At 46.8% G+C, this 27,525-nt stretch overlaps 1 protein-coding gene and 1 long non-coding RNA gene across 7 annotated transcripts in view; both read right to left on the bottom strand.

The window, feature by feature from the left end:
• Nucleotides 1-6,894: 6,894 nt before the first annotated feature.
• LOC116543315 lies at nucleotides 6,895-18,626 on the bottom strand. Its single transcript, XR_004265538.1, has 3 exons — nucleotides 18,142-18,626; nucleotides 15,005-15,008; nucleotides 6,895-7,707 (listed from the first exon to the last, which is right to left on the bottom strand). It is a non-coding gene; the product is annotated as an uncharacterized LOC116543315 (long non-coding RNA).
• Nucleotides 18,627-18,871: 245 nt separating this feature from the next.
• CNOT10 (CCR4-NOT transcription complex subunit 10) overlaps nucleotides 18,872-27,525 on the bottom strand; it is a 95,074-nt gene continuing 86,420 nt past the window's right edge. For 5 of the 6 annotated variants that reach the window (XM_032268714.1, XM_032268722.1, XM_032268728.1 and 2 more), the window contains 4 exons: nucleotides 27,457-27,492; nucleotides 27,138-27,265; nucleotides 22,413-22,488; nucleotides 18,872-19,291 (listed from right to left, as the gene is read on the bottom strand). In XM_032268714.1, the coding sequence (XP_032124605.1) occupies nucleotides 19,137-19,291; nucleotides 22,413-22,488; nucleotides 27,138-27,265; nucleotides 27,457-27,492 (395 nt within the window). In that variant the 3' untranslated portion in view covers nucleotides 18,872-19,136. Of the gene's footprint in view, nucleotides 19,292-22,412; nucleotides 22,489-23,906; nucleotides 24,048-27,137; nucleotides 27,266-27,456; nucleotides 27,493-27,525 lie in introns of all 6 variants that reach the window. The other variant, XR_004265536.1, reaches the window with a different exon arrangement.

The following is a 27,525-nucleotide window of genomic DNA, read 5'->3' as shown; positions in this document are numbered from 1 at the left end:
GATCTGCCCACCCAAAGTGCTGGGATCACAGGCGTGAACCACTGTGCCCGGCCCATGATTTATGTTTTAAAAGGATCACTCTGGCTACTGTGTAGAGAATAGATGGTGAGGGTGGCTAGGAGGGTTGGAGTGGAATCACTGAGGCACATGGAGGCAATGATAGCTTGGACCGGGGTGTTAACAGTAGAGGTTGTAAGGGGTGCTCAAATTGAAGATACCATATTTTGTGGACTCTAAGACCCCACTAATTTTAAAATACACTATGACAGTTTTAAAACATAGCCCCAAATTTTTTGACACACCTTTTATGGAGAGGTCAGGGGTCTGTGGGCCTTCCCCTAAAATTTGTGTGAGCTTATGACTGCTTCAAGCAGCAGAGTACAGTGGAAGTGATGCGACGTGACCTCTGAGGCAAACTTTGGTCTTGCTCACTGGGCGCTATGGTCTGAATGTTTGTGTGTCTCCACAGAATTCATATGTTGAAATCCTAACCTCCAAGGTGTTGGTGTTAGGTGGTGGGGACTTTGGGAGGTGACAGTGGAGCCCTCATGATGGGATTAGTGTCTTCATAAAAGAGACCTGAGGGAGACCCCTCACCCCTTCTGCCATGTGAGGTTACAATGAGAAGATGCCTTCTATGAAGGCAGGCTCTTATGAGAAACCAAATCTACAGGTACCTTATCTTCGATTTCCTAGCCTTCGGAACAGTGAGAAGTAAATTTCTGTTGTTTACAGGCTACCTAGTCTATGGCATTTTATGATAACAGTTCAATCAGAATAACTGGGACACTGGCCCTCAGAACCATGAGCTGCCGTAATATAGAGGCCATGTGGACAGTCCCCATGGAGAAGTTCTGAGAATACAGAACGATGGATAGATAGGCAGGTAGATAGCCAGCCAGCGAGCACCAGCTATTCATGTCATCCCAACCAAGGGGCCAGACCTGTGAGTAGTCCTTTCCAGATGACTCTAGCCTCCAGCCGTCACAGTCATCCCAGCCATCAGCTAAGATTCCAGGCATTGTGAAGCTGAGACAAATATTTCTTGCTGTGCCTTCTCTGAATTCCAGACCCACAAAACCTGTGAGCAAGGTAAAATGGTGGTTGTTTTATGCAGATCAGTTCTCAAATGGTTTGTTTAGAAGCAATCAATAATGGAAGCACATACCATCATTACCACCACACAAAGAAAAACCCACTAGTGTAATCCTCTGAAAAATCATCCCAACTTCAGAAATGCCAAGTGAAAAATGTGCCTCTTCAAATTAATGAAATACATAATGTTTTTAAAATAGAGCCGTTAGGATTTGCTGATGAGTTGGATGAAAGACAGATGTCAAAAGGTGCGAGTGGGGCTGGGCACGGTGGCTCATGACTGTAATCTCAGCATTTTGGGAGGCTGAGGCGGGCAGATCACAAGGTCAGCAGTTCAAGGCCAGCCTGGCCAATATGGTGAAACCCTGTCTCTACCAAAAATACAAAAATTAACTGGGTGTCGTGGCACATGCCTGTAGTCCCAGCTACTCGGGAAGCTGAGGCAGGAGAATCACTTAAACCCAGGAGGCAGAGGTTGCAGTGAGCCAAGATCACGCCACTGAACTCCAGTCTGGGTGACAGAGTGAGATTCTGTTCCGGGAGAAAAAAAAAAAAGAAAGAAAAGCTGTGAGTGGGGTTGACTCCAGAGTTCTGTTTCGTTTTTTGAGACAGAGTCTCACTCTATTGCCTAAGCTGGAGTGCAATGGCGGGTTCTTGGCTCACTGCAAACTCCATCCCCCGGGTTCAAACAATTCTCCTGCCTCAGCCTCCCGAGTAGCTGGGACTACAGGCACAGACCACCACACCTGGCTAATTTTTTTGTATTTTAGTAGAGACAGGTTTTCACCACGTTGGCCAGGATGGTCTTGATCTCCTGAACTCATGATCTGCCCGCCTTGGCCTCTCAAAGTGCTAGGATTACAGGTGTGAGCCACTGCACCCAGCCTGACTCCAGAGCTTTTACCTGAGCACCTGGATATGTGGTGGCACCATTTCCTGAGCTGAAGAACACTGGGGAATTGAATGGGTCAGTGCTGATACATGGATAGAAAAGACTGCCCAATTTACATCTAGGACTGAAAATAGCTCCCATCTGGACTGCTTCTGGGCCTGGGTGCCCTCAGATCCATTCCAGCCCTTCTCCTGCTCTATCCTGGATCCCAGTGGGCCTGAGCCTCAGTTATACTCCCTCAGTTCCTATGTCAGTTGGCTTTGGCTGGGTTTAGCCAATAGGAGGCTGGCAGTTGACTAGAGGGTGAGAAGGGAAAAGCCAGGGTACTCTCTCCTCCTTCTGCCTTGGTAGCAACTCCAGTCTTCAGCAGTGGCTGCATCTCTTCCGTGGCTCCAGTTCCATATGTGTTCCAGATCTGTTGTGACTTCAGGTTCCAGCAGTTGACCTCAACCCCTGGATTCTGGTGACATCACTTCCTCCCTTAACCTTTCAGCCCAGGAGTGGCAGCAGCTTCCTGCTCTAGCTAGCCTCTTGATTCCATTGCTTACCCAACAAAATCTCCCCACTAAATTTCTCTGTTATAAATATATAAAGTCAGGCTGGGTGCAGTGGCTCATGCCTGTAATCCCAGCGAGGTGGCTCACACCTGTAATCCCAGCATTTTAGGGGCCGAAGCAGGCAGATCACCTGAGATAAGGGTTCGAGACCAACTTGACCAACATGGCGAAATCCTGTCTCTACTAAAAAAATACAAAAGTTAGCCAGGTGTGGTGGCATATACCTGTAATCCCAGCTACTTGGGAGGCTGAGGCAGGAGAATTGCTTGAACCCGGGAGGGGAGGTGGAGGTTACAGTGAGCCGAGATCACACTATTGCACTCCAGCCTGGGTGACAGAACAGGACTCTGTCTAGAAAAAAAAAGTGTAATTTCTGTTTTCTGGGTTGCCCCTAACCGTGGGACTATAGGCTGAGGCCTCTGTGAAATCCTGCAGGCTCAGGTGAGGAGCAAACACCTTGCACAACTGCACCTAGTGCAGACTCCCAGGCTCCATAGTGTTTACCATCCCTTCAGCCTTGGGATTTGCTCATTCCTGACCTCTGTGCTGTGTCCCTCTGTTTGTCTATACGTGGTTTTTACGAATCCTTAGCAGCCTCCTTCAAATCCTAGCTAAGAAACTCTAGCCTCCTTAAGCCTTTCGGCCATGACTCACCTGTCCCACCTCCTGCCTGATGCTTTTCAGATCCCACTTTGCTTAATGTGCCCTTGCTGAAATGCTGCTTGGCTGTTGCGTCCTGTGTCTGACCTCTGTGCTTTGCAGACCATCTCCTCTACCGTGGCTCACAACTCCCTTCTCTGACTCCTATCAGCCTTCAAAACCTACTTTCAGTGTCACATCTGGGAAGTAAGTTGTTTCTGGCAGGTTTCCTCCCCAGACTGAGATGCACACTCCTACATTCATGCTGCCATTATAGTTCTTGTGGACACTGCAATAATTTTGTGTGTGTTGGCCTCTTGCATAAAACTGCCAGTTCCGGCCGGGTGTGGTGGCTCACACCTGTAATCCCAACACTTTGGGAGGCTGAGGCGGGTGGATCATGAGGTCAGGAGTTCGAGACAAACCTGGCCAATATGGTGAAACCCCATCTTTACCGAAAATACAAAAATTAGCTCGGCATGGTGGCACATGCCTGTAGTCCCAGTTGCGTAGGAGGCTGAGACAGGAGAATCGCTTGAACCTGGGAGGCGGAGGTTGCAGTGAGCCAAGATCACACCACTGCACTCCAGCCTGGGCGACAGAACAAGGCTCCATCTCAAAAACAAAAACAAAAACAAAAAAATCCTGCCAGTTCCTTGGAGGCAGGAGCTAAGTCACAAACTCTGGTCTGGGCCCTAGGGGTTTTCAATAACTATTGAATGCTAGCTGCTGGATACATGGATGACCGTCAGTTTTCAATTACTGCAAGCAAGTGCCTTAGGTCTTCTTAGTTTGGCTAAAGCCTCTTTGGGGTGATTCTTAATTCTTCTTCTTTTTAAAATTATTTTGAGACGGAATCTTGCTCTGTTGCCCAGGCTGGAATGCAGTGGCAGGATCTCAGCTCACTGCTACCTCTGCCTGCCAAGTTTAAGTGATTCTCCGACCTCAGCCTCCTGGGTAGCTGGGATTATAGGTGCCCATCACCATGCCCGGCTAATTTGTACTTTGAGTAGAGATGGGGTTTTACTATGTTGGCCAGGCTGGTCACAGTCTGAGGCAGGAGAATCGCTTGAACCCGGAAGGCAGAGGTTGCAGTGAGCTGAGATCGTGCCACTGCACTCCAGCCTGGCGACAGAGTGGGAATCCATCTCGGGGAAAAAAAAAGTCACAGATTGTTTATTTCCCTCTACCTTCTTTTTGTTCTTTCTTTTTTTAAAGGTTTCTTTTTTATGGCCGGGCGCGGTGGCTCAAGCCTGTAATCCCAGCACTTTGGGAGGCCGAGGCGGGTGGATCACGAGGTCAAGAGATCGAGACCATCCTGGTCAACATGGTGAAACCCCGTCTCTACTAAAAAAATACAAAAATTCAGCTGGGCATGGTGGCGTGTGCCTGTAATCCCAGCTACTCAGGAGGCTGAGGCAGGAGAATTGCCTGAACCCAGGAGGCGGAGGTTGCGGTGTGCCGAGATCGCGCCATTGCACTCCAGCCTGGGTAACATGAGTGAAACTCCGTCTCAAAAAAAAAAAAAAAAAAAAAAAAGGTTTCTTTTTTATTTGTTTGTTTATTTATTTAATAGAGATGAGGGTCTCACTATGCTGACCAGGCTGGTCTTGAATTCCTGGCCTCAAATGATCTTCATGCCTCAGCCTCCCAAAGTGCTAGGATTACCAGCATGAGCCACCAGGCCTGGCTTTTTTTTTTTTTTTTTTTTAAAGCTTTTATCTCTCTTAAATTTATTTAGTTTTACTTATTTTTATATTAGCTTACTTTGTATAATGAAATAATTTCAAATGTAGAGAAAAAATTGCAATAGTATCAAAGAACTCCAATATATCCTTAACCTGGAGTCCCCAAATATTAACACTTGCCCAATTTGCACTGTCACTTCTTCTCTCCCATGTATTTGCATATATATTACTATGTCTAGATATTATATACATTTATTACATGTACACAGTATGTATGTTGGGATATGTACACATGTGTGTATTATATGTGGGTGGATATATATCTATACACACATATACTATCTTTCTTGAACCATCTGGGAGTAAAGTTGTAGATATGGTGCCCTTCTATTTCTTGAACTCATGACTTCAGGTGATCTGCCCACCTCAGCCTCCCAAAGTACTGGGATTACAGGCCTGAACCAGCACGCCTGCCAATGCCCTCTAAGTGGAATCGTTTCCTTGTGCATTTCCTAAGACCATGGTCATTTCTCATACAACAAAAGTACAGCTCTTGCTGGGCACGGTGGCTCGCGCCTATAATCCCTGCACTTTGGAAGACCGAGGTGGGTGGATCACGAGGTCAGGAGATCAAGACCATCCTGGCTAACACAGTGAAACCCTGTCTCTATTAAAGATACAAAAAAAAAAAAAAAGAGCCCTGTGTGGTGGCACGTGCCCGTAGTCCCAGCTACTTGGGAGGCTGAGGCAGGAAAATTGATTGAACACAGGAGGCAGAGATTGCAGTGAGCTGAGATTGCGCTAAGGCACTCCAGCCCGAGCGATAGTGTGAGACTCTGTCTCAAAAAAAAAAAAAGAAAGAAAGTAAAGGAATAAAGAATGGCTACTGAAGACACTGAACCTCACATGACATTCTCCTGCTCACTAATTTCTCACATATAAATAAGTAAATCTTTATCATCATAAAAGTCTCTATCTAAAAAGCACTGGGCCAGGCATGGTGGCTCATGTCTGTAATCCCAGCACTTTGAGAGGCTGAGGCAGGAGAATCACTTGAACCCGGGAGGTGGAGGTTGCAGTGAGCCAAGATTACGCCACTGCACTCCAGCCTAGAAGACAGAGCGAGACTCCGTCTCAAAAAAAAAGTACAGTTCTCCAAGTCAGGAAATTAAGTGCTGCTATAATACCATTATCTAATCCATTGTCCCAAATTTGTCCTTTTTAGACAAATCTGTTTCTCCCTTCCCAGGATCCAATCCATGATCAATCACATGCTACATTCAGTCAAGTCTCTTCAGTTTCCTTTCATCTGTGGCAGTTCTCCAGCCTTCCTTTTTCTTTCAGGACCCTGACTTTTTTAAAAAAAATTAATTTTTATTTTTCTTTTATTTTTTTAAGGGTGGTATGGCCATAGATAATTTTATTATTTATTTATTTATGTATTTGTTTTTTTGAGACGGAGTTTCGCTCTTGTTACCCAGGCTGGAGTGCAATGGCATGATCTCAGCTCACCGCAACCTCCGCCTCCTGGGTTCAGGCAATTCTCCTGCCTCAGCCTCCTGAGTAGCTGGGATTACAGGCACGCGCCACCATGCCCAGCTAATGTTTTGTATTTTTAGTAGAGACGGGGTTTCACCATGTTGACCAGGATGGTCTCGATCTCTTGACCTCGTGATCCACCCGCCTCGGCCTCCCAAAGTGCTAGGATTACAGGCTTGAGCCACCACGCCTGGCTAATTTTATTTTATTTTTAAGATGGAGTCTCACTCTGTCTCCCAGGCTGGAGTGCAATGGTGCGATCTCAGTTCACTGCAAGCTCCACCTCCTGGGTTCTAAGTGATTTTCCTGCCTCAGCCTCCAAAGTAGCTGGGATTATAGGTGCGTGGGACCACACCCAGATAATTTTGTATTTTTAGTAGAGATGGGGTTTCACCATGTTGGCCAGCCTGGTCTTGAACTCCGGACCTCAGGTGATCCACCTGCCTCAGTCTTCCAAAGTGGTGGGATGACAGGCGTCAGCCACCTCGCCCGGCCAGGACCATGACATTTTTGAAGCAGCTGGGCCAGTCATTTTGTTTCCTCCCAGGTCTAAAAATGCACCCCCTAAGATTTTACCTCTCACCACGTTGTTACCAAACTCTTCTCTTCCAGACTTAGGGGAGGGACTCTTTGCAGGGCCTTGTAAAACCTTAAATAAACTACACGAACAAATTCCACTTTGACCACTATCTTGTTAAAATTCCTTAAAAAAGTTAACTCATTGGGCCCAAAGTACGTTAACAAAAGCCAGGCTGTGCTTCTCCTAGTAGTCACTCTTCCTCAAAGGGTTTTATGTGCTGTTTAATGATTTTTCACAAATAGTTTTTCTTGCCCTTAAAGTTGGATTAATTGAATTTTAATTCAGCAGGATCACTCTCTAAAAAAAGAAACACTGACTATGCAGGTCGAGTTGGGGCCACTAGACTTAATTACGGCCTTTTTCAAGCAGAAGGGATTCTGAGGGCTGAAAAATGCAGCCGTATGGCACCCTAAACTCACCTCTATTTTAGATCAAAAATTTAAAAGCTCCTTTTCCTTCCCAGCAAAGGAAAACCTAATTGGCCTAAGAAAGGAAACCCACCACTTCAGCTTTCTTTCTTTTTTTTTTTTTTTCTTATTTCATTTAAGCTTTCTCTGGCATGAGCTCCTCACTCCAATTTGATTCTTATACCTTTGACTCAGTGGACCCGAGAGCGCTTCACTGTGCCCCAGGCCCCCCATTAGCTCCGTTTTCTTCCATTTTTTACTGATCTTTTCAGAACTTCACTCTCATTCAAAACAAAACACAGAAAAAAAACTCAGCTATTAAAAACCTGGTTAAAATTTCCAAAAGAGCCGGGTGCGGTGGCTCAAGCCTACTCAAAAAAAAAAAAAAAAAAAAAGAAAAAAGATTCAACAGAAACAGATACACATGGTGAAACTGAGGCCAAACTTCAAGAGAAAAGGCCTAGACTTTTCTTTTGGAAATTTTGTTTTAATTTTGATTTTTATTTATTTATTTATTTATTTTTTGAGACGGAGTTTCACTCTTGTTACCCAGGCTGGAGTGCAATGGCCCAATCTCGGCTCACTGCAACCTCCGCCTCCTGGGTTCAGGCAATTCTCCTGCCTCAGCCTCCTGAGTAGCTGGGATTACAGGCACGCACCACCATGCCCAGCTAATTTTTTATATTTTTAGTAGAGACGGAGTTTCACCATGTTGACCAGGATGGTCTCGATCTCTTGACCTCGTGATCCACCCGCCTCAGCCTCCCAAAGTGCTGGGATTACGGGTGCCCACCACGATACCCAGCTAATTTTTGTATTTTTAGTAGAGACGAGGTTTCACCATGTTGGCTAGGTTGGTCTCAAACTCCTGACCTCAAGTGATCCACTTGCCTTGGCCTCCCAAAGTGCTGGGATTATAGGTGTGAGCCACCGTGCCCGCCTGTTCTATGAATTTTACTGCATGAATCAGTGAAGGAGGGACCACAGCTTGTCATTTCCTCCAAGAATCCTACTCTCTATTTTCATGATTAGTCTAGCCTGGATTGTAGTAAAAAATGATAGATGATAGATAGATGATAGATGATAGATAGATAGATAGATAGATAGATAGATAAGAAAACCCATACTCAGGGTTCTATAGAGCATCAATCACACTGTAAGTTGAAGGGACAATTGTGATAGCAATACTGGGTTCCACAACAGCTGCCCCACTTCTGGAGCCTGTGAAGGGCTGACAGGCCAACTGAGGAGCTGCATATGACTTCAGGTTTTTGATCCATGAAACAAACCACTCTTAAGATTTTCAAGGTTTTTCACATTTCTTATGAAAAGCCAGAAGGAAGAAAAAGCCTATTTTCCCCCCATTCTGGGAAAGAAGGCCTGGAAACTTCAGGGAATCCAGGGAAGATAGGCCAGGGAAGGTCCCCTCTTACCCACTCCTTACACCTGTGGCAGCTGCCATCCCTGATGGACTGGATTTTCACAGGCAAAAAATGTGAAACCTCAGGAATCACTCTGACAACAGCAGAGGCTGTTTACCGTGTAGCCTTGGCTAAGGAAACTATTTTCCTTACCACTGCCCTGCAAAGTCGGCATTACTCTCATTTTACAGGTGTGGAAGCTGAAGGTCAGAGGCCAAGAAGCCTATGCTCACACAGCCAGGGAGTAGCAGAGCTGGCATTAGGAGTGTCTAATCCCAATGCCCAAGACTTTTCTGTGCACCAATCCTGCTTCCTTTCCAAGTCTGCAGAAGAGGTCTGGATATAGGATCTCTACATGGCATTGATGGTAGCTCCTGCATTTACTTAATGTATTTAACTTTCACTGATCTAGTGTATACTTACTGGGTCCTAGGGGCTGTTTCTTGAGCTATACAAATACAGTCTCATTTAAGCTTCATTAACCCGTCTGTGAGGTCTGTATCATTATCATCCTGTTTTACAAATAAGGAAATTGGCTGGGCACATTGGCTCATGCCTGTAATCCTGGCACTTTGGGAGGCTGAGGCAGGCAGATTGCCTGATCTGGGGAGTTTGAGACCACCCTGGACAACATGACGAAAGCCTGTTTCTACTAAAAATACAAAAATTAGCTGGGTGTGGTGATGCACACCTGTAATTCCAGCTACTTGTGAGGCTGAAGCAGGAGAATCACTTGAACCTGGAAGGCAGAGGTTGTAGTGAGCTGAGATCGCGCCATTGCACTCCAGCCTGGGTATCAAGAGTGAAACTCCATCTCAAAAAATATATATAAATAAATGCCTGGTACAGTGGCTCACACCTGTAATCTCAGCACTTTGGGAGGCTGAGGGGAGTGATCACCTGAGTTCAGGAGTTTGAGACCAGCCTAGCCAACATGGTGAAACCTGCCTCTACTGAAAAGACAAACAGCTGGGCGTGGTAGGGCACACCTGTAATCCCAGTTACGCAGGAAGCACACCTGTAATCCCAGTTACGCAGGAGGCACACCTGTAATCCCAGTTACGCAGGAGAATCGTTTGAACCTGGGAGGTGGAGGTTACAGTGAGCCTAGATTGCGTCATTGCACTCCAGCCTGGGCAACAGAGCGAGACTCTGACCTGAGGCGATCTGCCCGCCTCAGCCTCCCAAAGTGCTGGCATTACCGGTGTGAGCCACCGTGCACAGCTATCCACCTTTTCTACATAATATTTTTCAAAATTAAAGTTTGGAGGAAAGTAAGGTGAATATTCAGAAATGCAATTCATTGTGCTTTGTAGAGAACTGATAGTAAATAAACAGGGAATAATCTTTCCCTAGCCCCAAAATAATACATGACACACACCATTCTGTACGTGGTATGGGGGCCGGATGTCACAACCGTGAAGGCCCTCCCATGGAAACGACAGAACCACTGGGGGATGAGAACTGAGACTTACCTGGCCTAACTCTAAGTGCAGACAGCTGGCTCCAGCACAAGAGACTTCCACAGTGTGACAGAACCCTTCCTTCCTTGCATTGATCTGGAACACGGCCCCTATTGTCCAGGCACTTGAAGCAGCCTCCTAACCCTTTGTATCTGCCCATCTGAAAGGACACCTCCTCCATGGAGCCTGTTTTGAATTATTGGGTCTTTGTCGTTGCCCTCAGTTTGGCTTGGGGCTCTTGAGCCTACGACTATGTGGTCACATCCTCTTGACGTCTGCCCTATACACTGGGCAAGGTATCTTGCCTAGAGCAGGCACCTGGATAGAGTTTAAAAATCTGATTGAGGCCGGCAGGGCACGGTGGCTCATGCTTGTAATCCCAGCGCTTTGGGAGGACGAGGCGGGCAGATCACCTGAGATCAGGAGTTCGAGACCAGCCTGGCCAACAGGGTGAAACCCCGTCTCTACTAAAAATACAAAAATCAAGTGGGTGTTACCGCATGCGCCTGTAATCCCAGCTACTCAGGAGGCTGAGGCGGGAGAATCGCTTGAACCCAGGAGGTGGGGGTTACAGTGAGCCAAGATCAAGCCACTGCACTCCAGTCTGGGCGACAGAGCGTCTCCAAAAACAACAACGAAAAATAAGGGAAAAAAAGGTATCGGCCCTTTCCCTTCACCCACAAATAAAGTAGGGAAACAAATAATTAAATACTGAGACATTAAAATTAACAAATAAAATGGGAAAATATAATTAAGGAAGTAAAATTAATAAAGTAAAACCATAAACCAAATAAAATATTGACGTGAAATAAATGAAATAAAGCAAAATAAAATGAAATAAATAAAAAGTAAAAGAAATAAAAAAATACATTAGGAAATAAGTCACATGAAATGGAGTTAAGGAAGCAGGCGCCGCGGTGGCAGGTGGAGACGTGCGGGTACCTGGCGGCCGGGCTTGGGCGTTTCCGCCGCGCTCCGGGCCCCGGATGTGGGCCCCAGCTGAGGCTCAGCTGAAGGGCCCCTGGGCCTGACAGCGTCCCCCGCCCTTCGGGGGCTCGCAGCGCCGACCGTGCCGCCGGTAGGTGGCGCTCTGCGTCCCGAGCCCCGCGCGGCGCCAGCGATAAAGTCAGTCCAGCGCCGCCGCGCCCGTCGCTCCGTCCGTCCGCGCATCTGCGCTCCCGACGCCTCTGCTGAGAGAGGGACCCCGGTGGCCCGTCAACCCTCCGGGTTGTGTCTCCTTCCGTAAAATGTGCGTGAATTACCCGTCCCCCTTCCGCCCCGCCACGTGCGGTCGCTCGGATGTCACTGAAGACGAACCACGTAGTGGGTAGTTTGGGGCCCCTGGTGTCACGCCAAACGCAGGGTACTCGCCGCGGGTCATCAGTGTGACGCTGGAGCGGGGCAGGCTCAGCCAACGCCGTGCCCTTCCTCGCTGGAACCGCGGTGGTTCCGGATAGCACAACTCGGCGTGTCCGTGTCCTAAGTGTGGAGTAAAAAATGTTCACCTGCCCGGCGCCTCAGGGGAAAGGCCGTCCATTCAGAAAGTAGCTATTTGTGGCTTTAGACGGGATGAAATAAATGACAGCACAGGACGTTTGCGGGCGGCCTCAGCCCGAGGACAGAAGTCCGCGGCCGGCGCGCTGGGGTGGGGGAGGGCCGCGGGTGGGGACTGGGACCCGGGACCGCTCACATGCAAATGCGGCGGGGACAATCCGGCCGGGCGCCTCTGCGCCTCCGGGAGGCCGAGGCGGGAACAAAGCTTTAGCAGTTTCTGCATGTGAAAGGCCCGCATTCCTGGGCGGGGAGGCCGCCGGGGCGCCGCCCCCCTCCCCATTCACACTCGGGACCACACAGAGCGCCTCTCGCGCCAAATGCTCCGAGGTTCGTTTCAGCTTTTCTTTTCACCCGAGCGGTGCATACGAAATGTAGATATTTCCCTAAACGCCGGCTTTGACATTTAATGCGATCCTAAGTAGTCTGAAATGTGGACGGGATTAGGAGGAGGCTGGGGGCCCACAGGGACACTTGGCCAAATCCCCCTAAATCCTCCAGGACAATTGTTTGTCACCACACGGATTCCTATTGCCCCAAATGAGGGGGCTAATGAACTTCGCTGCCTCCTCCCGTGGCAGCCCCACTCCCACCCCGGAGCCTGCATTTCTGCCCAGCCCTTCCCAGGAAGAAAGGAAGACGAATTTTTAAATTGCAGGCTTTCTTCATGGGTTTGGTTACTTTAGGCCGGGCCGAGTTGACTTGGAGGATTGACTTTGACCAGCAACTAACCCACCCGTCCCGGGCTACTGTTTAACTCTGACTCCATAAAGGCTCAGAGGTCAAGGATGCTGAGGCCCTGTGAACCTTGGGCTTATAATAGTCTTTCCCCACCTTGAAAGAAGTAGGCCCTGGGTGTCGTTGCCAGGCCTAGAAAGGACACATCACCAAAAATTCTGTTCAGCAGACTTTATTGTTCACCTAGAACAATCCACACACTGTATAATGCACGACCAGTCTTCGAAGGTACTTACAATCCAGGAGGGGCAAGAAAACGGTCGACAAAGAACATGTCACGAAAGCTACGTGCTTGCAGATTTGCCTAGTTACTATGGGGCTCAAACAAAAACGCTCCTGGGACCCGAGCATGCCCTCAGTAAGCATGTGTGAAATGAAGAGTGGGGGCATAAGAGGAAAACCCTCAGAGGAGGGCCATGGCCAGGATGTTGACACATTAAAACTGGACCGTGGAAAACTGTAGGCAGCAGAGGAGACTGAAGCAAAGGTCTGTGGGTAGAAAATGGGCGGGCGCAGTGGCTCACGCTGTAATCTCAGCACTTTGGGAGGCCAAGGTGGGTGGATCACATGAGGTCAAGAGTGCGAGACCAGCCTGACCAAAATGGAGGAAACCCTGTTTCAGAAAAAAAAAGAAAAAGAAAATGGGGACCCCTTTTAGGGGATGGCAGAGAATCCAGTTGGTGCAACAAACGGGGCATAAGGAAGGGATTAATAGCCAAACTGGGTATGGTGCCTCATGCCTGTAATTCCGGCACTTTGGGAGGCCCAGGTGGGAGGATCACTTGAGGCCAGGAGTTTGAGACCAGCCTGGGGAACTTAGTGAAACCTTGTCTCTACTTAAAAGATTAAAAATAAATAAATAAATAATAAATAAACAAACAAACAAAAGGCTAAGTGGGAAGGGCGGAAAGAGACCTTCAGGTATTCCTGAAGCCACCCCTAGGCAGAAGCCAAAGCTGTGCTGTGGGGAGTTACAGGCTGTGGTGAGGAAGAAAGAGTGAGAGAAGGAATCGGAGGCAAGGAGACCTGGGACCTCTTGTCACCACAAGATGAGATCCTGGCAAGGCAGGAAAGAATAGGATGAGAACACAGGATGCCGCTGTGTGTTGAGCAACAACGAACCCGACACCAGGCATATCAATAGTGCAGGAGGGCTGGGGGCAGTGACTTGCACTTGTAGTCCCAGCTACTGGGAGTCTGAGGTGGGAGGTTCGCTGGAGCCCAGGAGTTTGAGGCCAGCCTAGGCAACACAGTGAGACCCTGTTTCAAAAAACAAAAGTGAAGGCGGTGATGATTTACCTCGAGAAGTCCCCCTCCATTCCCCACTGTCCAGCCCCAGTACCTCTATTATATAATGTCAGTGGTTCAGGGAAGTCTTTTCTTTGATATCACTTTTACATGATATAGTGAAAATTATGGTGCTCCCTTTCAAACATTTGGAGTTCAAGGCATCTTCAGCAATAGTACAATGCACATGCCGTAAGTAAAACATCATTCTAGTCCTATGAATTAATACCCCTACTTTAGAGATGAAGAAACTCAGGCACAAAGAATTAAAGTAACTAGTTTCATATCAAATTTGTTTCAGTGAGAGAACCAAGATTTGAGGCCAAACAGTCTGGCTAGAGGGTCCATGACGTCATCAGTCGCTTTTCTCCAGGTGGTTTCCAAGAATAGGAAGGAGTGAGAGACTCACAGATGAAGGAAGTATAGAGGGAGACCGGGCTGGGCAGGCCCTTTCGGTAACAAGAGGGGTAAGTGACTCCCCTGTATTACGTGTTCACCAGACATACTTTGCATTCCTCATCTCATTTTAATCCTAGCACCAGGCCCTGGAGAAAGCATTTTACAAACTGTTCAAAAAGCCTCAAAAGAGATGAAGTCATTTGCTCAAAGTCACTTAGATTGGGTAAGGGCAAGGCTCTCAGAAAACTAGTCAGAAAAGGGACTACAAGAGGTGGCACTCTGATAGGAAAGAGGCGGTGGAGGGTGTATGGTAGCCACATGCAGGCAGATGGCAGTGCATTGGGTAAGGCCATGCAAGGTTGCCGGCCTGTGTTCCAATCAAGGGCATGGCTTCAACAGAGCTCTGTAGGGGGTCATATTAAGGGGGGTAAGGGCCAGAGGGCACAAGGGAAGGCTACTCCAGCTGTTCTGGGGGTTCATGCCATGCAGTTTTGGAGACACTTGCTGGGTCCGTGAAGAAATTAATGAGGTAGATTTTGTCCCCTATTGTAGATGATGCAGCTGAATGAGTGGTAGAGCTTGAACAGAGCTAATGGCTCTGAGAATTCAAAACCCCAGCAAAGGCCAGGCACAACGGCTCACACCTGTGATCCCAGCACTTTGGGAGGCTGAAGCAGGTGGCTCTTCAGCTCAGGAATTTGAGACCAGCCTGGGCAACATAATGAAAACTTGCTTCTATAAAAACTACAAAACTTAACTGGGCATGGTGGCTCCTGCCTGTAGTCTCAGCTACTTGGGAGGCTGAGGTGGGAGGATCACTTGAGCCCCAGAGGTCCAGGCTGCACTGAGCCTTGATGGAGCCACTGCACCATTTGCCTGTGTGACAAAGCAAGACCATATCTCAAAAAACAAAACCAGCCAAGCTCGGTGGCTCACGCCTGTAATCCCAGCACTTTGGGAGGCTGAGGCGGGTAGATCACGAGGTCAGGAGATCAAGACCAGCCTGGCCAACATGGTGAAACCCCATCTCTACTAAAAATACAAACATTAGCCAGGCGTCGTCGTGGGCACCTGTAATCTCAGCTACTCAGGAGGCTGAGGCAGGAGAATCGCTTGAACCCGGGAGGCAGAGGTTGCAGTGAGCCAAGATGGCACCACTGCACTCCAGCCTGGGCGACAGAGCGAGCCTCCCTCTCAAAAAAACAAAACCAAAGAACAAAAACCCCAGCAAATAAGTTACCATCTTTTGAGGCTGATGCCAATAGTGTCACACCTGTTAAATTCCAGAAAACCATATACCACAGAAGAAACTGTGTGTACCAGGGAAGATACAAAGGGGAAAGAAACTGGCAACAGCCGGGAAAAACTTTAGAAAGTGACATTTAAAGCCTTTTTTTTTTTAGACAGTCTTGTCTTGTTGCCCAGGCTGGAGTATAGTGTGGCACGATCCTGGCTCACTGGAACCTCTACCTCCCAGGTTCAAACAATTCTCCTGCCTCAGCCTTCCGAGTAGCTGGGATTATAGGCACCCACCACCACACCCAGTTAATTTTTATATATTAGTAGAGACAGGGGTTTGGCCATGTTGGCCAGGCTAGTCTCGAACTCCTGACCTCAAGTGATCCACCCACCTCAGCCTCCCAAAGTATTGAGATTACAGGTGTAAAAAACCACACCCAGCCAAAAGCCATTTGTATAGATAGGGTTGTTACTGGAAAGGGGTCCTGATCTAGACCCCAAGGGAATTCAGAAAGAATTCAGCGCAAGTCCTTAAAGTGAAAGCAAGTTTATTAAGAAAGTAAAGGAATTGGTAGCCTGAAGTGAGCGGATCACGAGGTCAAGAGATTGAGACCATCCTGGCCAACATGGTGAAACCCTGTCTCCACTAAAAACACAAAAAAATCAGCTGGGTGTGGTGGCGCACTCCTGTAGTAGCAGCTACTCGGGAGGCTGAGGCAGGAGAATTGCTTGAACCCAAGGAGGCAGAGACTGCAGAGAGCTGAGATTGCGCCACTGCACTACAGCCTGAGCAACAGTGCAGGACTCTTGTCTCAAAAAAAAAAAAAAAAAAAAGGAGGCCGGGCGCGGTGGCTCACGCCTGTAATCCCAGCACTTTGGGAGGCCGAGGCGGGTGGATCACAAGGTCAAGAGATCGAGACCATCCTGGTTAACATGGTGAAACCCCGTCTCTACTAAAAATACAAAAAATTAGCTGGGCATGGTGGCGCGTGCCTGTAATCCCAGCTACTCAGGAGGCTGAGGCAGGAGAATTGCTTGAACCCAGGAGGCGGAGGTTGCGGTGAGCCGAGATCGTGCCATTGCACTCCAGCCTGGGTAACAAGAGTGAAACTCCGTCCCAAAAGAAAAAAAAAAAAAAAAAAAAAGGAATAAAGAATGGCCACTACATAGGGAGAGCGGCCCAATGGCTGCTGGTTGCCCATTTTTATGGTTATTTCTTGATGATGTGCTAAACAAAGGGTGTATTATTCATGCTTCCTGTTTTTAGACCAATAGGGTAACTTCCCCATGCTGTCATGGCATTTATAAACTGTCTTGGCACTGGTGGGAGTGTAGCAGTGAGGACGACCAGAGGCTATTCTCATCGCCATCTTGGTTTTGTTGGGTCTTAGCCGGCTTCTTTACTGCAATCTGTTTTATCAGCAAGGTCTTTATGACCTGTATCTTGTGCTGGTCACAGACTCTTGAGCTCAGGCAATCCTCCTGCCTCAGCCTCCCAAAGTGCAGGGATTACAGGCGTGAGCCACCACGTGGCAGATGTATTTTTTTCTGAAGTACAATTATAGGCCTTTTCCTACTTCATACTGCCAAGATGATGTAAGTTCCTGGAAGTTTATGACGTCTGTGGGCTCATTCTCCAGAAAATGCCCAGACTAAGCAATTCTGCGCATTTGAGTGGGTCTCACAGTAGTGTTGTCAGTCTGGAGCATGGGAAAGCAGAGACTGCAGACTTAAACCAACAGCAGTGCAGATTAAGGGTCTTACTTTCCTTTCATCTAGAAGGGGCTTTAAGAGGCCCAAGGAAGTGAGTCTACGTCTGCTTTCTATATCCACCTGGAAAGATCTACTCTGTGTATAAAACAACTGCAATGTGGCAATCAGTCAATGGAGCCCCTCCGTACATCTATCCATGTTTAAGAAGAGGAGGAGATTTTCTCCTTTGAGTCTGTTGGCTATGCCTATCTAAATCACAAATACTCAGTTCCAATATATATCATACCTGAGTTCTGTTTCTTGTCAGCAATAGAATAATTCAGGTAGGCCGGGCACAGTGGCCCACACCTGTAATCCCAGCACTTTGGGAGGCTAAGGTGGGCGGATTACTTGAAGTTGGGAGTTTGAGACCAATCTGACCTACATGAAGAAACCCTGTCTCTACTAAAAATACAAAATTAGCCGGGCATGGTGGTGCATGCCTATAATCCCAGCTATTTAGGAGGCTGAGGCAGGAGAACTGCTTGAACCCGGGAGGCGGAGGTTGCAGTAAACCGAGATTGTGCCATTGCAATCCAGCCTGGGCAACAAGAGCGAAACCCTGTCTCTATAAAAAAATAAAAATACCGGCTGGGTGCGGTGGCTCACACCTGTAATCCCAGCACTTTGGGAGGCCGAGGCGGGTAGATAAGGAGGTCAAGAGATCGAGACCATCCTGGTCAACATGGTGAAACCCCGTCTCTACTAAAAATACAAAAAATTAGCTGGGCATGGTGGCGCATGCCTGTAATCCCAGCTACTCGGGAGGCTGAGGCAGGAGAATTGCCTGAACCCAGGAGGCGGAGGTTGCGGTAAGCCGAGATCGCACCATTGCACTCCAGCCTGGGTAACAAGAGCCAAACTCCGTCTCAAAGAAAAAAAAAAAAAAGACACACCTAAAAAAAAAGGAGTAATTCAGCTAAAGTTTCAGATAAATTCGTGCTTATCTACACACTTACCTCTTGCCTCGCTAGTTCTGAAACTGAGGTAACATGTAGATTCAGTTAGTGTGCCTCCAAACTAGGGAAGTGAAGAGTATGACGTTAAGGGATACTCCTAAATGGCAAGCTTCCATGAATCTACCAAACACCATCTTGACTAGGGGGACACCCAATTTACTAGAGCAAATCTGCATTGTCTTTGTTTGAGATAGAGTTTCACTCTGTCATTCAGACTGGAGTGCTGTGGTGCCATCATAGCTCACCGCAGCCTTGAATTCCTAGGCTCAAGCAATCCTCCCACCTCAGCCTATGGAATAGCTAGCACTACTGGCATGGGCCACAATGTCCAGCTTTTAAAAATGTTGGTGAGGCGTGGTGGCTCACGTCTGTAATCCCAGCACTTTGGAAGGCTGAGGCAGGTGGATCATGAGGTCAAGAGTTTGAGACCAGCCTGGCCTGACCAACATGGTGAAACCTCACCTCTACTAAAAATACAAAAATTAGCTGGGCATGGTGGCAGACGCCAAACACGTCAACTTGCTCTCCCTCCCCTTCACCCTTAAGTCATCTTCTGGATTGGCTATTTGTCTATTGCTGATGTTCTTTTTTGTCAATTTTAAACATTAACACAAAACTTCAGATGCTAAAATACTCTAATAGTTCCAAGAAAAGACTATAAAGCCTTCTGATAAAATCATGTTTTAATTGCCTGTGGCATATATTACATAATGGCTCAAAGTTAATAGTCTGGCTGAAATTAAAGAGAAACAGCTGATGATGACTTAGTAAATCCTTAATTTTAAGTAAGCTTTTGGCAAAAAGTCAGGGGTAGAACCGTCTCAAAATTAACAGCCTTCACCATCTTTTATTCATTCTGCTGTGATACAACTAAAATAGCCAGTAAATACTCCCCTGGGTCTCAGGTAACAGTTTTCCAAATGCAAAGTATCACTTTCTCTGCACAGTGGTGAAAGCCGGCATTTGGATGGGCTGGATCGGGTGGACAGGCTGAAACACTGGCTTCTTTCTCACTTCAGAGTGTGTTTTCACTGCAGGGAGCAGCTGATTCCTTTTGATGATCTGTAAGGCCAGCTGAGTATTACCTATAAAAACACTTCCCATTAAAAAACAGAGCACACAACGCAATACCACCACACACAAAGCAAGCCATGAGAATCCTGCTAGGGAGGTAAAAGATGATCTAGAAGAGCCGTCATCTGCAGCCTTGGCTGTACACTGGAATCCCATAAAGCCTCCATCTCATCCTCAGAAATTCCAATTTAAGTGATATAGGGTATGGCCTGGGCAACGGAATTTTTAAAAGCTTCCCAGTGATTCTGGGAAGGTACAGGCCAGTTAGAGAACTTATAATAGGTGAGCTGTATAAAAGAAACAATCAGCTGGGAGTGATGCCTCATGCCTGTAACCCTAGCACTTTGGGAAGCCGAGGGGGGTAGATCACCCGAGCTCAGGATTTTGAGGCTAGCTGCTTGGGTAACACAGCTAACCCCCCGCCACTCGCTGCCTGCCCCCACCCTGCCCCGTCTTGTGGGACTGAGGCAGGAGGACTGCTTGAACCTGGGAGGCCAAGGCTACAGTGAACCGAGATCACACCACTACACTCTAGCCTGGGTGACAAAGTGAGACCCTGTCTCAAAATAAACAAAAACCAATGAAACAATCTTGGGCAATGAACTAATCCTAATCACATCTTTAGGAGGCTAAGGGTGGCTGGGTGCCAGGCACTTAAGACCTCTTCTTCAGCTACTAAAAAAAGGGGAGCCTTGTAAGAGTTCCCAAGGTCAACAAGGAGGTATGCCTTAGAACACTACTTTTTTGTGTGTGTGTGTTTTGAGACAGTGTTGTTCTGTTGCCCATGCTGGAGTGCAGTGGGGTGATCATGGCTCACTGCAACCTCCACCTCCCAGGTTCAAGCGATTCTCCTGCCTCAGCCTCCAGAGTAGCTGGGATTAAAGGCACAAGCCACTGTGACCAGCCTTTTTAATTTTTTTTTTTTTTTTAAAGAGACAGGGTCTCACTATGTTGCCCTGGCTGGAGTGCTGTTCACAGGAGCAATTACTGTACACTACTGCCTTGGACATTTGGCCTTAAGCAATGCTCTCGCCTCAGCCACCAGAGTAGCTAGGACTCCATGCCTGGCTGTGACTTAGAACTGTCAGCATTTCTGTCCCCTCTAATCTCTCTCAATCATATCTCTTTTCTACTTCATGCTGTCTCATATTTAGGGCCAACAGCCTTTCTTCTAGTGAGATACATACATCTTAGAGATTGTATATGCCCTAGAGGCATGACCTGAATTTATGTTTGAATAAATAATTCTCAGCAAGAATTGGCTTACTGTAAAACTTGTTAATGTCTGTGTTCAAAATACTAAAGTGTACAACCTGAAGCAACTGCATTCTAACTCAGGTTCTCAATTAGTCATTTAGTTGCCTAGGAGAATGGTTAATAGGGATTAATTATAATTAAGTGTCAGAAGTTAAAATTCTGTACTTTATAAAATAAGCTTAACCCGTAAGGAGTAATTGTAGGATACCAAAAACTCCCTAACGATAGATATAGATATTTATTATTGTATATATATTTTTTATTTTCATTTTTTGGAGGTGGAGTTTTGCTCTTCTTGCCCAGGCTGGAGTGCAATGGCATGATCACGGCTCACCACAACCTCTGCCTCCCAGGTTCAAGTGATTCTCCTGCCTTGGCCTCCCGAGTAGCTGGGAGTACAGGCATGCACCACCACGCTGGGCTAATTTTGTATTTTTAGTAGAGATGGGGTTTCTCCGTGTTGGTCAGGTTGGTCTCAAGCTCTCGACCTCAGGTGATCTGCCCGCCTCAGCCTCCCAAAGTGCTGAGACTACAGGCGTGAGCCACTGCGCTGGCCTATTATTGGTTTTTTAGACAAGGTCTCATTCTAGCATGATCTCAGCTCACTGCAGCCTTGACCTCCAGGGCTCAAGTGATCCTCCCATTTCAGCCTTCCAGGTAGCTGGAACTACAGGTGCACACCACCACACCCAGCTAATTTTTTTTTTTTTTTTTTGAGACGGAGTGTAGCTCTGTTGCCCAGGCTGGAGTACAGTGGTGTGATCTCAGCTCACTGCAACCTCCACCTCCTGGGTTCAAGCAATTCTCTTGCCTTAGCCTCCTGAGTAGCTGGGATTACAGGCACCCGCCACCATGCCCAGCTAATTTTTGTATTTTTAGCAGAGACGGGTTTCACTGTATTGGCCAGGTTGGTGTCGAACCCTTGACCTCATGATCTGCCCACCTCAGCCTCCCAAATTGCTTGGATTACAAGCGGGAGCCACTGAAGCCAGCCTAATTTTTGTATTTTTTGTAGAGACAGGGTTTTGCCATGTTGCCCAGGCTGGTCTTGAACTCCTGGACTATGGCAATCAGCCCACCTCAGCCTCCCAAAGTGCTGGGATTATAGGCATGTACCACTGCGCCCAGTTCCTAACTATATTTTTATGTAGAAGAATTTGATGGGTCAGCCACGCTGGCTCAAGCCTGTAATCCCAGCACTTTGAGAGGCCAGGGTGGGAGGATCATCTGAGGTCAGGAATTCAAGACTAGCCTGGCCAACATGGTGAAACCTCTCTAAAAACAGAAAAATTAACCAGGCATGGTGGCAGGTGCTTGTAATTCCAGCTACTTGAGAAGCTGAGACAGGAGAATCTCTTGAACCTTGAATCTGGGAGGTGGAGGTTGCAGTGAGCTGAGACTGTGCCACTGCACTCTAGCATGGGTGACAGAGCGAGACTCCATCTCAAAAAAAATTTGATGGGTCATATCTTCAAGGAAGGCAAAGTTTTGACTCTGAAGAAAAAAAACAGACATTAAAAATCTTAGGATTGGCTGAGAATGATAGCTTATATCTGCAATCCTGGCTACGAGGGAGGCTAAGATGGGAGGACTGCATGAGCCCATGAGTTTGAGAACAGCCTGGGCAACAAAGTGAGACCCCATCTCTACAAAAAATTTAAGGAATTAGTTGGGCTCAGTGGCGTATACCTGTAGTCCCAGCTACTCTGGAGGCTGAGGTGGGAAGACTGCTTGAAACCAGGAGTTTGGAAGCTGCAGAGAGCTCTAATTCTGCCACTGCCCTCCAACCTGGGCAACACAGTGAGACTCTGTTTCCCAACAAAAAAATCTTGGCTCTTAGAAGGGATACGGTCTTAACCAGAGAGAATTACTCACCATTCTGCAGTTCAAGGTAGACTGCCAGCAAGATGGCCTCAGGGGGCACCTCTTTAGGATGGATCATTGAAGCCGCCTTTGCTCAAAACAGAAAGACACCCATGAAAAACGAACAGCTTAAGATATACACTCCAAGTACACCTGCCAACCAACAACGAGGCAACAAACTTATTCAAGCCCATTCCCGCATGACTTCCTAGGGACTACCTGTTGTTCTGCTGTGATGAGCCTCAGCTCCCTTTGTCTTCAAACCTGCCAATTAAGCTAGACATGTAATACTCTGAATTTTGAGATGGGTGACTGGACACCCCTGATATTATACTCTAGTTAGCCGTCCAGGTCTGCTGGTGGCTCTTCACAACAGACACAGACAGTTACATTTACAAAATCTGTGTGCCCATTTGTTTTCCTAAGTAACATCTCAGTAAACTGTTAAGTTGTCAATATCAGGAATAAGAATTCAAACTTAAATAGCAATACAGAAAAATGTACCACATGGTATGTTTGATGTCCCCATTCTTAAGGACTGAAACAGTACAATTTAGTCCAATAAAATAATCTGCTAGTTTAGGCAACATGCTGCCCCTAGATCTGGGTAGGAGCCAGCAGTTTCTCTCAGTCCTGAGTAAAGGAAGCCTGGACTGCTTTGGACAAAAGTGCTGAAATTACAGGTTTATTTTCTCAGTCTGGGCCTCTTTGGGCTACAGGAAAATATTCCGCACTTTATTATCAACTTGTATTTCCCCATCTAGTTTTAGTTGCTCATTGCTTCCAGACTGCTCTGCCTCTTCCCTTAATCCAATCAGATAACGGACTTCTACAAATGCTTATTGGCCAGAGGTGGGTATGGAGATAGACAGGAACTTCCCCTGATAATAAACGAGCATGCAAATAACTAACAATAATCCAAACAAAGTTACCTAAATGCCAGGGAGAAAGGCCAGTGAATGTGCTGTGAATATGGAGAGAAAGAAAGAAGTTTCTTTCAAATAGAGCTTTGGGGTAAGGGAGGCCTGTTTCAGTCCTTGCAACGTAGATACTGCATAGGCAGAACATGGGGAGAAATGGTACTGAAGGTAGAAGCTTAAATGTGGGAGATGTTGGGAAGGACCAGAAATGTGCACTAGGTTGGTTTCTGGCAGCATTAGGAGAAATCCCAGACTAGTGAGGAGTCTTGCCCAGAGCATGTACTTCTAAGAAGTTCCTCATGAATGAGGTGGGGAGGCTTTTATTCCTCTCGCCACACCACTGAGGAATAATAACTCTTTTCGGAAAATGAGATTTTATACTTCTAGGCCTAAGCTTTCTAGGCAAGCTATATAGGCAAGCTCGTTTTTACACCATTTTGTGGATATTAAAATCTCTATTTTCTATCCAAGTGGCTAGTAACACATTTTATTTACCGTTCTTTGCATTGACCACAGTCTGAAGCTTTCTCTAAAATGTAAGAATTAAAGGCAACATCTGCATGAGATTTAATGGCGTTTTGCTTACTGGCTGTTCAGAATGGTTAGTGGTGGGCAGGCAACCTCGGAAACATCTACTCGGAGCCCTTTCCAACTCTTCACATCATTGTTCTTCCCTCCCAGGCAGGGTGGGCCTCCCAATTAACAAAGGTCCAGCCACTGGATTAACCTAAAAACCAAGGGACCAAAACAAAACCCCCTTCAGACCCCGAACCAGGCCTGACCCCATCTGTCTCTCCCAGCGTGGCAGCAGCCATGGCCACCTGCTGTCCGAGAACCTGAGCTGGACTGTACACACTGTAACTTGGATCAAAAGCCCTGTTTTGCTGTACTGACTGGGGTCTGGGGGCACTTTGAGAGGGGCTGTTCAACACCCTAGCCTGCTACTGAAAAGAGTGAAACACTTGAACTCTTACCAGTTGAACTCATACACGCAGTGCCTAGATAATATCAAACACTGTTACCCTTGGACAGTCTGTCACTTTTCTGATCTGGGATCAGAAATGCTGACCAGATGCCACTAAGTTGACTAAATAGAATTTGTGTTATTTTCCACGTGGTAAAGCATCACCACTTCTAGGCACAACAAGGTTGCTTGCAAAAGCAGGAACTTATGTGAAAGCCACATAGTCTTTTTATGAAAGCCACCCTATCTCCTGAGAAGAGGTGTTTTTTTCTTTTTTTTTTTTTGAGACGGAGTTTCGCTCTTGTTACCCAGGCTGGAGTGCAATGGCGCGATCTTGGCTCACCGCAACCTCCGTCTCCTGGGTTCAGGCAATTCTCCTGCCTCAGCCTCCTGAGTAGCTGGGATTACAGGCACGTGCCACCATGCCCAGCTAATTTTTTGTATTTTTAGTAGAGACAGGGTTTCACCATGTTGACCAGGATGGTCTCGATCTCTTGACCTCGTGATCCACCCGCCTCGGCCTCCCAAAGTGCTGGGATTACAGACTTGAGCCACCGCGCCCGGCCCGAGAAGAGGTTTAATTTCAACTTCGTTGCTGTGGCAAGCATGTGGGGATGTGGACCTTCTCATGCTGCTGGAGAATGTACCATTTGATACAAACTTTCTATGTTAGACGTCTTAAAATCTTGCATAGCCTCTGACCATGCAATTCCCTTTTTAGGAAGGTCTCTCCTAACTGCAAAGGTCTACAGGGGCAAGGTTGTATCATGTCTGCTTATTTACAATCTTATTCCCATGGCTTAGCTCAGAAGTAACTGCTGAACAGATATTTGCTGAATGAATGTCCTTTTGAGGAATTCTTTCCAATTTTGTGAGATTCCTCTGGGGCTGCCAATGGTAGTACCCAGTCCCCTACTACAGGTATGACTCCATGCCCATGACTGGTCCAGGGGATTGGCAGGTGACCTACTAAAGAGATCCAATCAAAATCTTCCTGGAAGCTTCATGAGGCACCATTTCAGTGGCAGAATTCAGAAGTTTATTTTAGTTACATATTGCCAGCAGCTTTCTTTAGTGTGTATGGAGTTTCTATAGTACTAGCTTTCTGAAAGGTGGACTTAATAATTAACTTTTATTTATTTATTTATTTATTTATTTTTGAGATGGAGTTTCACTCTTGTTACCCAGGCTGGAGTGCAATGGCGCGATCTCGGCTCACCGCAACCTCCGACTCCTGGGTTGAGGCAATTCTCCTGCCTCAACCTCCTGAGTAGCTGGGATTACAGGCACGCACCACCATGCCCAGCTAATGTTTTGTAGTTTTAGTAGAGACGGGGTTTCACCGTGTTGACCAGGATGGTCTCGATCTCTTGACCTCGTGATCCACCCACCTCGGCCTCCCAAAGTGCTAGGATTACAGGCTTGAGCCACTGCGCCCAGCTACTTATTTATTTTTTAAAGATGGGGTTTCACCATGATGGCCAGGCTGGTCTTGAGCTCCTGACCTCAGGTGATCCACCCACCTCGGCCTCCCAAAGTGCTAGGATTACAGGCGTGAGACACCACACCTGGCCAATAATTAACTTTTTGAAAACAGATTTACACAATTCAAAATTTAAAAGCGTAAGAGTATACAGTGAAGTGTCTCTCATTCTATGCTTCAGCCATGTAGTATTCATCCTGCCACCCTTACAACTAATGATAAAAGTTTCTTGGTGTGTCCTTTCAGATATCTTTTATGCATATATACAAAATTATATAGAAGCTGTTTCACACCGTGCTGTTTTCACTTTTCATTTAGTATGTCTTGGACATCTTTCCATTTTAGTACCTAGAGTTTAAAGCTACATTGTCTTCAATTGTACAGATGTACAATTATTTATATAAATGATCTTTTAGACAGTTTTTCATCTTTTGGAATTGTAATCACTAAAATTGTCAAGTTACTTTTTTTTTTTTTTTTTTTGGAAACACGGTCTCACTCTGGTTGCCCAGGCTGGAGTGCAGTGGCATCTCAGCTCACTGCAGCCTCATCCTCCCAGGCTCAGGTGATCCTCCCACCTCAGCCACCTGGAGTACCTGGGACTACAGGAATGCGCCACCACGCCTGGCTAATTTTTGGTATTTATAGTAGAGACAGGCAACATCTCATTATGTTGCCCAGGCTGATCTGAAACTCCTGGACTCAAGTGATCTGCCTGTCTCAGCTTCCCAGGGTGCTGGGATTAAAGGTGTGGGCCACTGTGCCCGGCCCCAAGTTGCTTTTTATTCCGCTGATTTGAAATTAAATTTTTTTTTTTTTTGAGACAGAGTCTGACTCTGTCACCCATGCTGAAGTACAGTGGCACCATCTCGGCTCACTGCAACCTCTGCCTCCTGGGTTCAAGCAATTCTTCTGCTGCAGCCTTCTGAGTAGCTGGGATTACAGGCGCCCGCCACCAGGCCCAGCTAATTTTTTTTTTTTAACTGCTAACTTGCTATCCAAATTTTTGTATTTTTACTAGAGAGGAGGTTTCATCATATTGGCCAGGCTGATCTCAAACTCCCAACCTTGTGATCTGCCCGCCCTGGCCTCCCAAAGTGCTAGGATTACAGGCATGAGCCACTGTGCCCAGCAAAAACTTTTTTTTTTTTTAAAGTAAAATCATCAAGAAAACTCTCCATTAAGTGTCTAGGTTCATTTACAATGCTGATTAGTTGTTTACCTTGCAAGAATATTTTTAACTCTGGAAAGTAATATTCCAATGTTTAACAAACTGACCAGATGCCTCAAACAAAATAACAAAAAACATAAACCTCAAAGTTGTGTTGGCTGCTTTAGAAGGTTTAGCTCCTCCCACTCTCTGGACTCACCTGATGGAGACACTTTCGGGCTTTGTCATATTCGCTCCTGAGGCAGTAAGCGCTGCCAAGGTTGAACAGCATCACAGTCCTGGCAGAGTTGACGGAACTGGGGTAGCACTGAGGGGCCCGCTTCCCAGCTGGGGAAAAAGAGTGTAGACACTGGTGAAGAGGCCATGCCATGGGCAAGGGAACAACCCAATCTATTGTACTGAGGAGCCACTCAGTACAGCAGTATTCCTCAGGCAGAAAAATGAACACAGAAGATTCAGAGTCTAAATTTTTGGGATATAGGGCAGGCTACTTAAGTATCACAAAACTTCTTACTTACAGGATTCCATTGCTTCATTTTCACCTTTGTCTGATCCTACAAAAACATGAAAATAAATCTGAGGGGCAG

This window comes from Sapajus apella, unplaced genomic scaffold (genome assembly GCF_009761245.1).
Source record: "Sapajus apella isolate SASKATOON/1434 unplaced genomic scaffold, GSC_monkey_1.0 scaffold4, whole genome shotgun sequence".
NCBI classification, from domain to species: Eukaryota; Metazoa; Chordata; class Mammalia; order Primates; family Cebidae; genus Sapajus; species Sapajus apella.
This window is presented reverse-complemented; position numbering and strand designations above follow the sequence as displayed.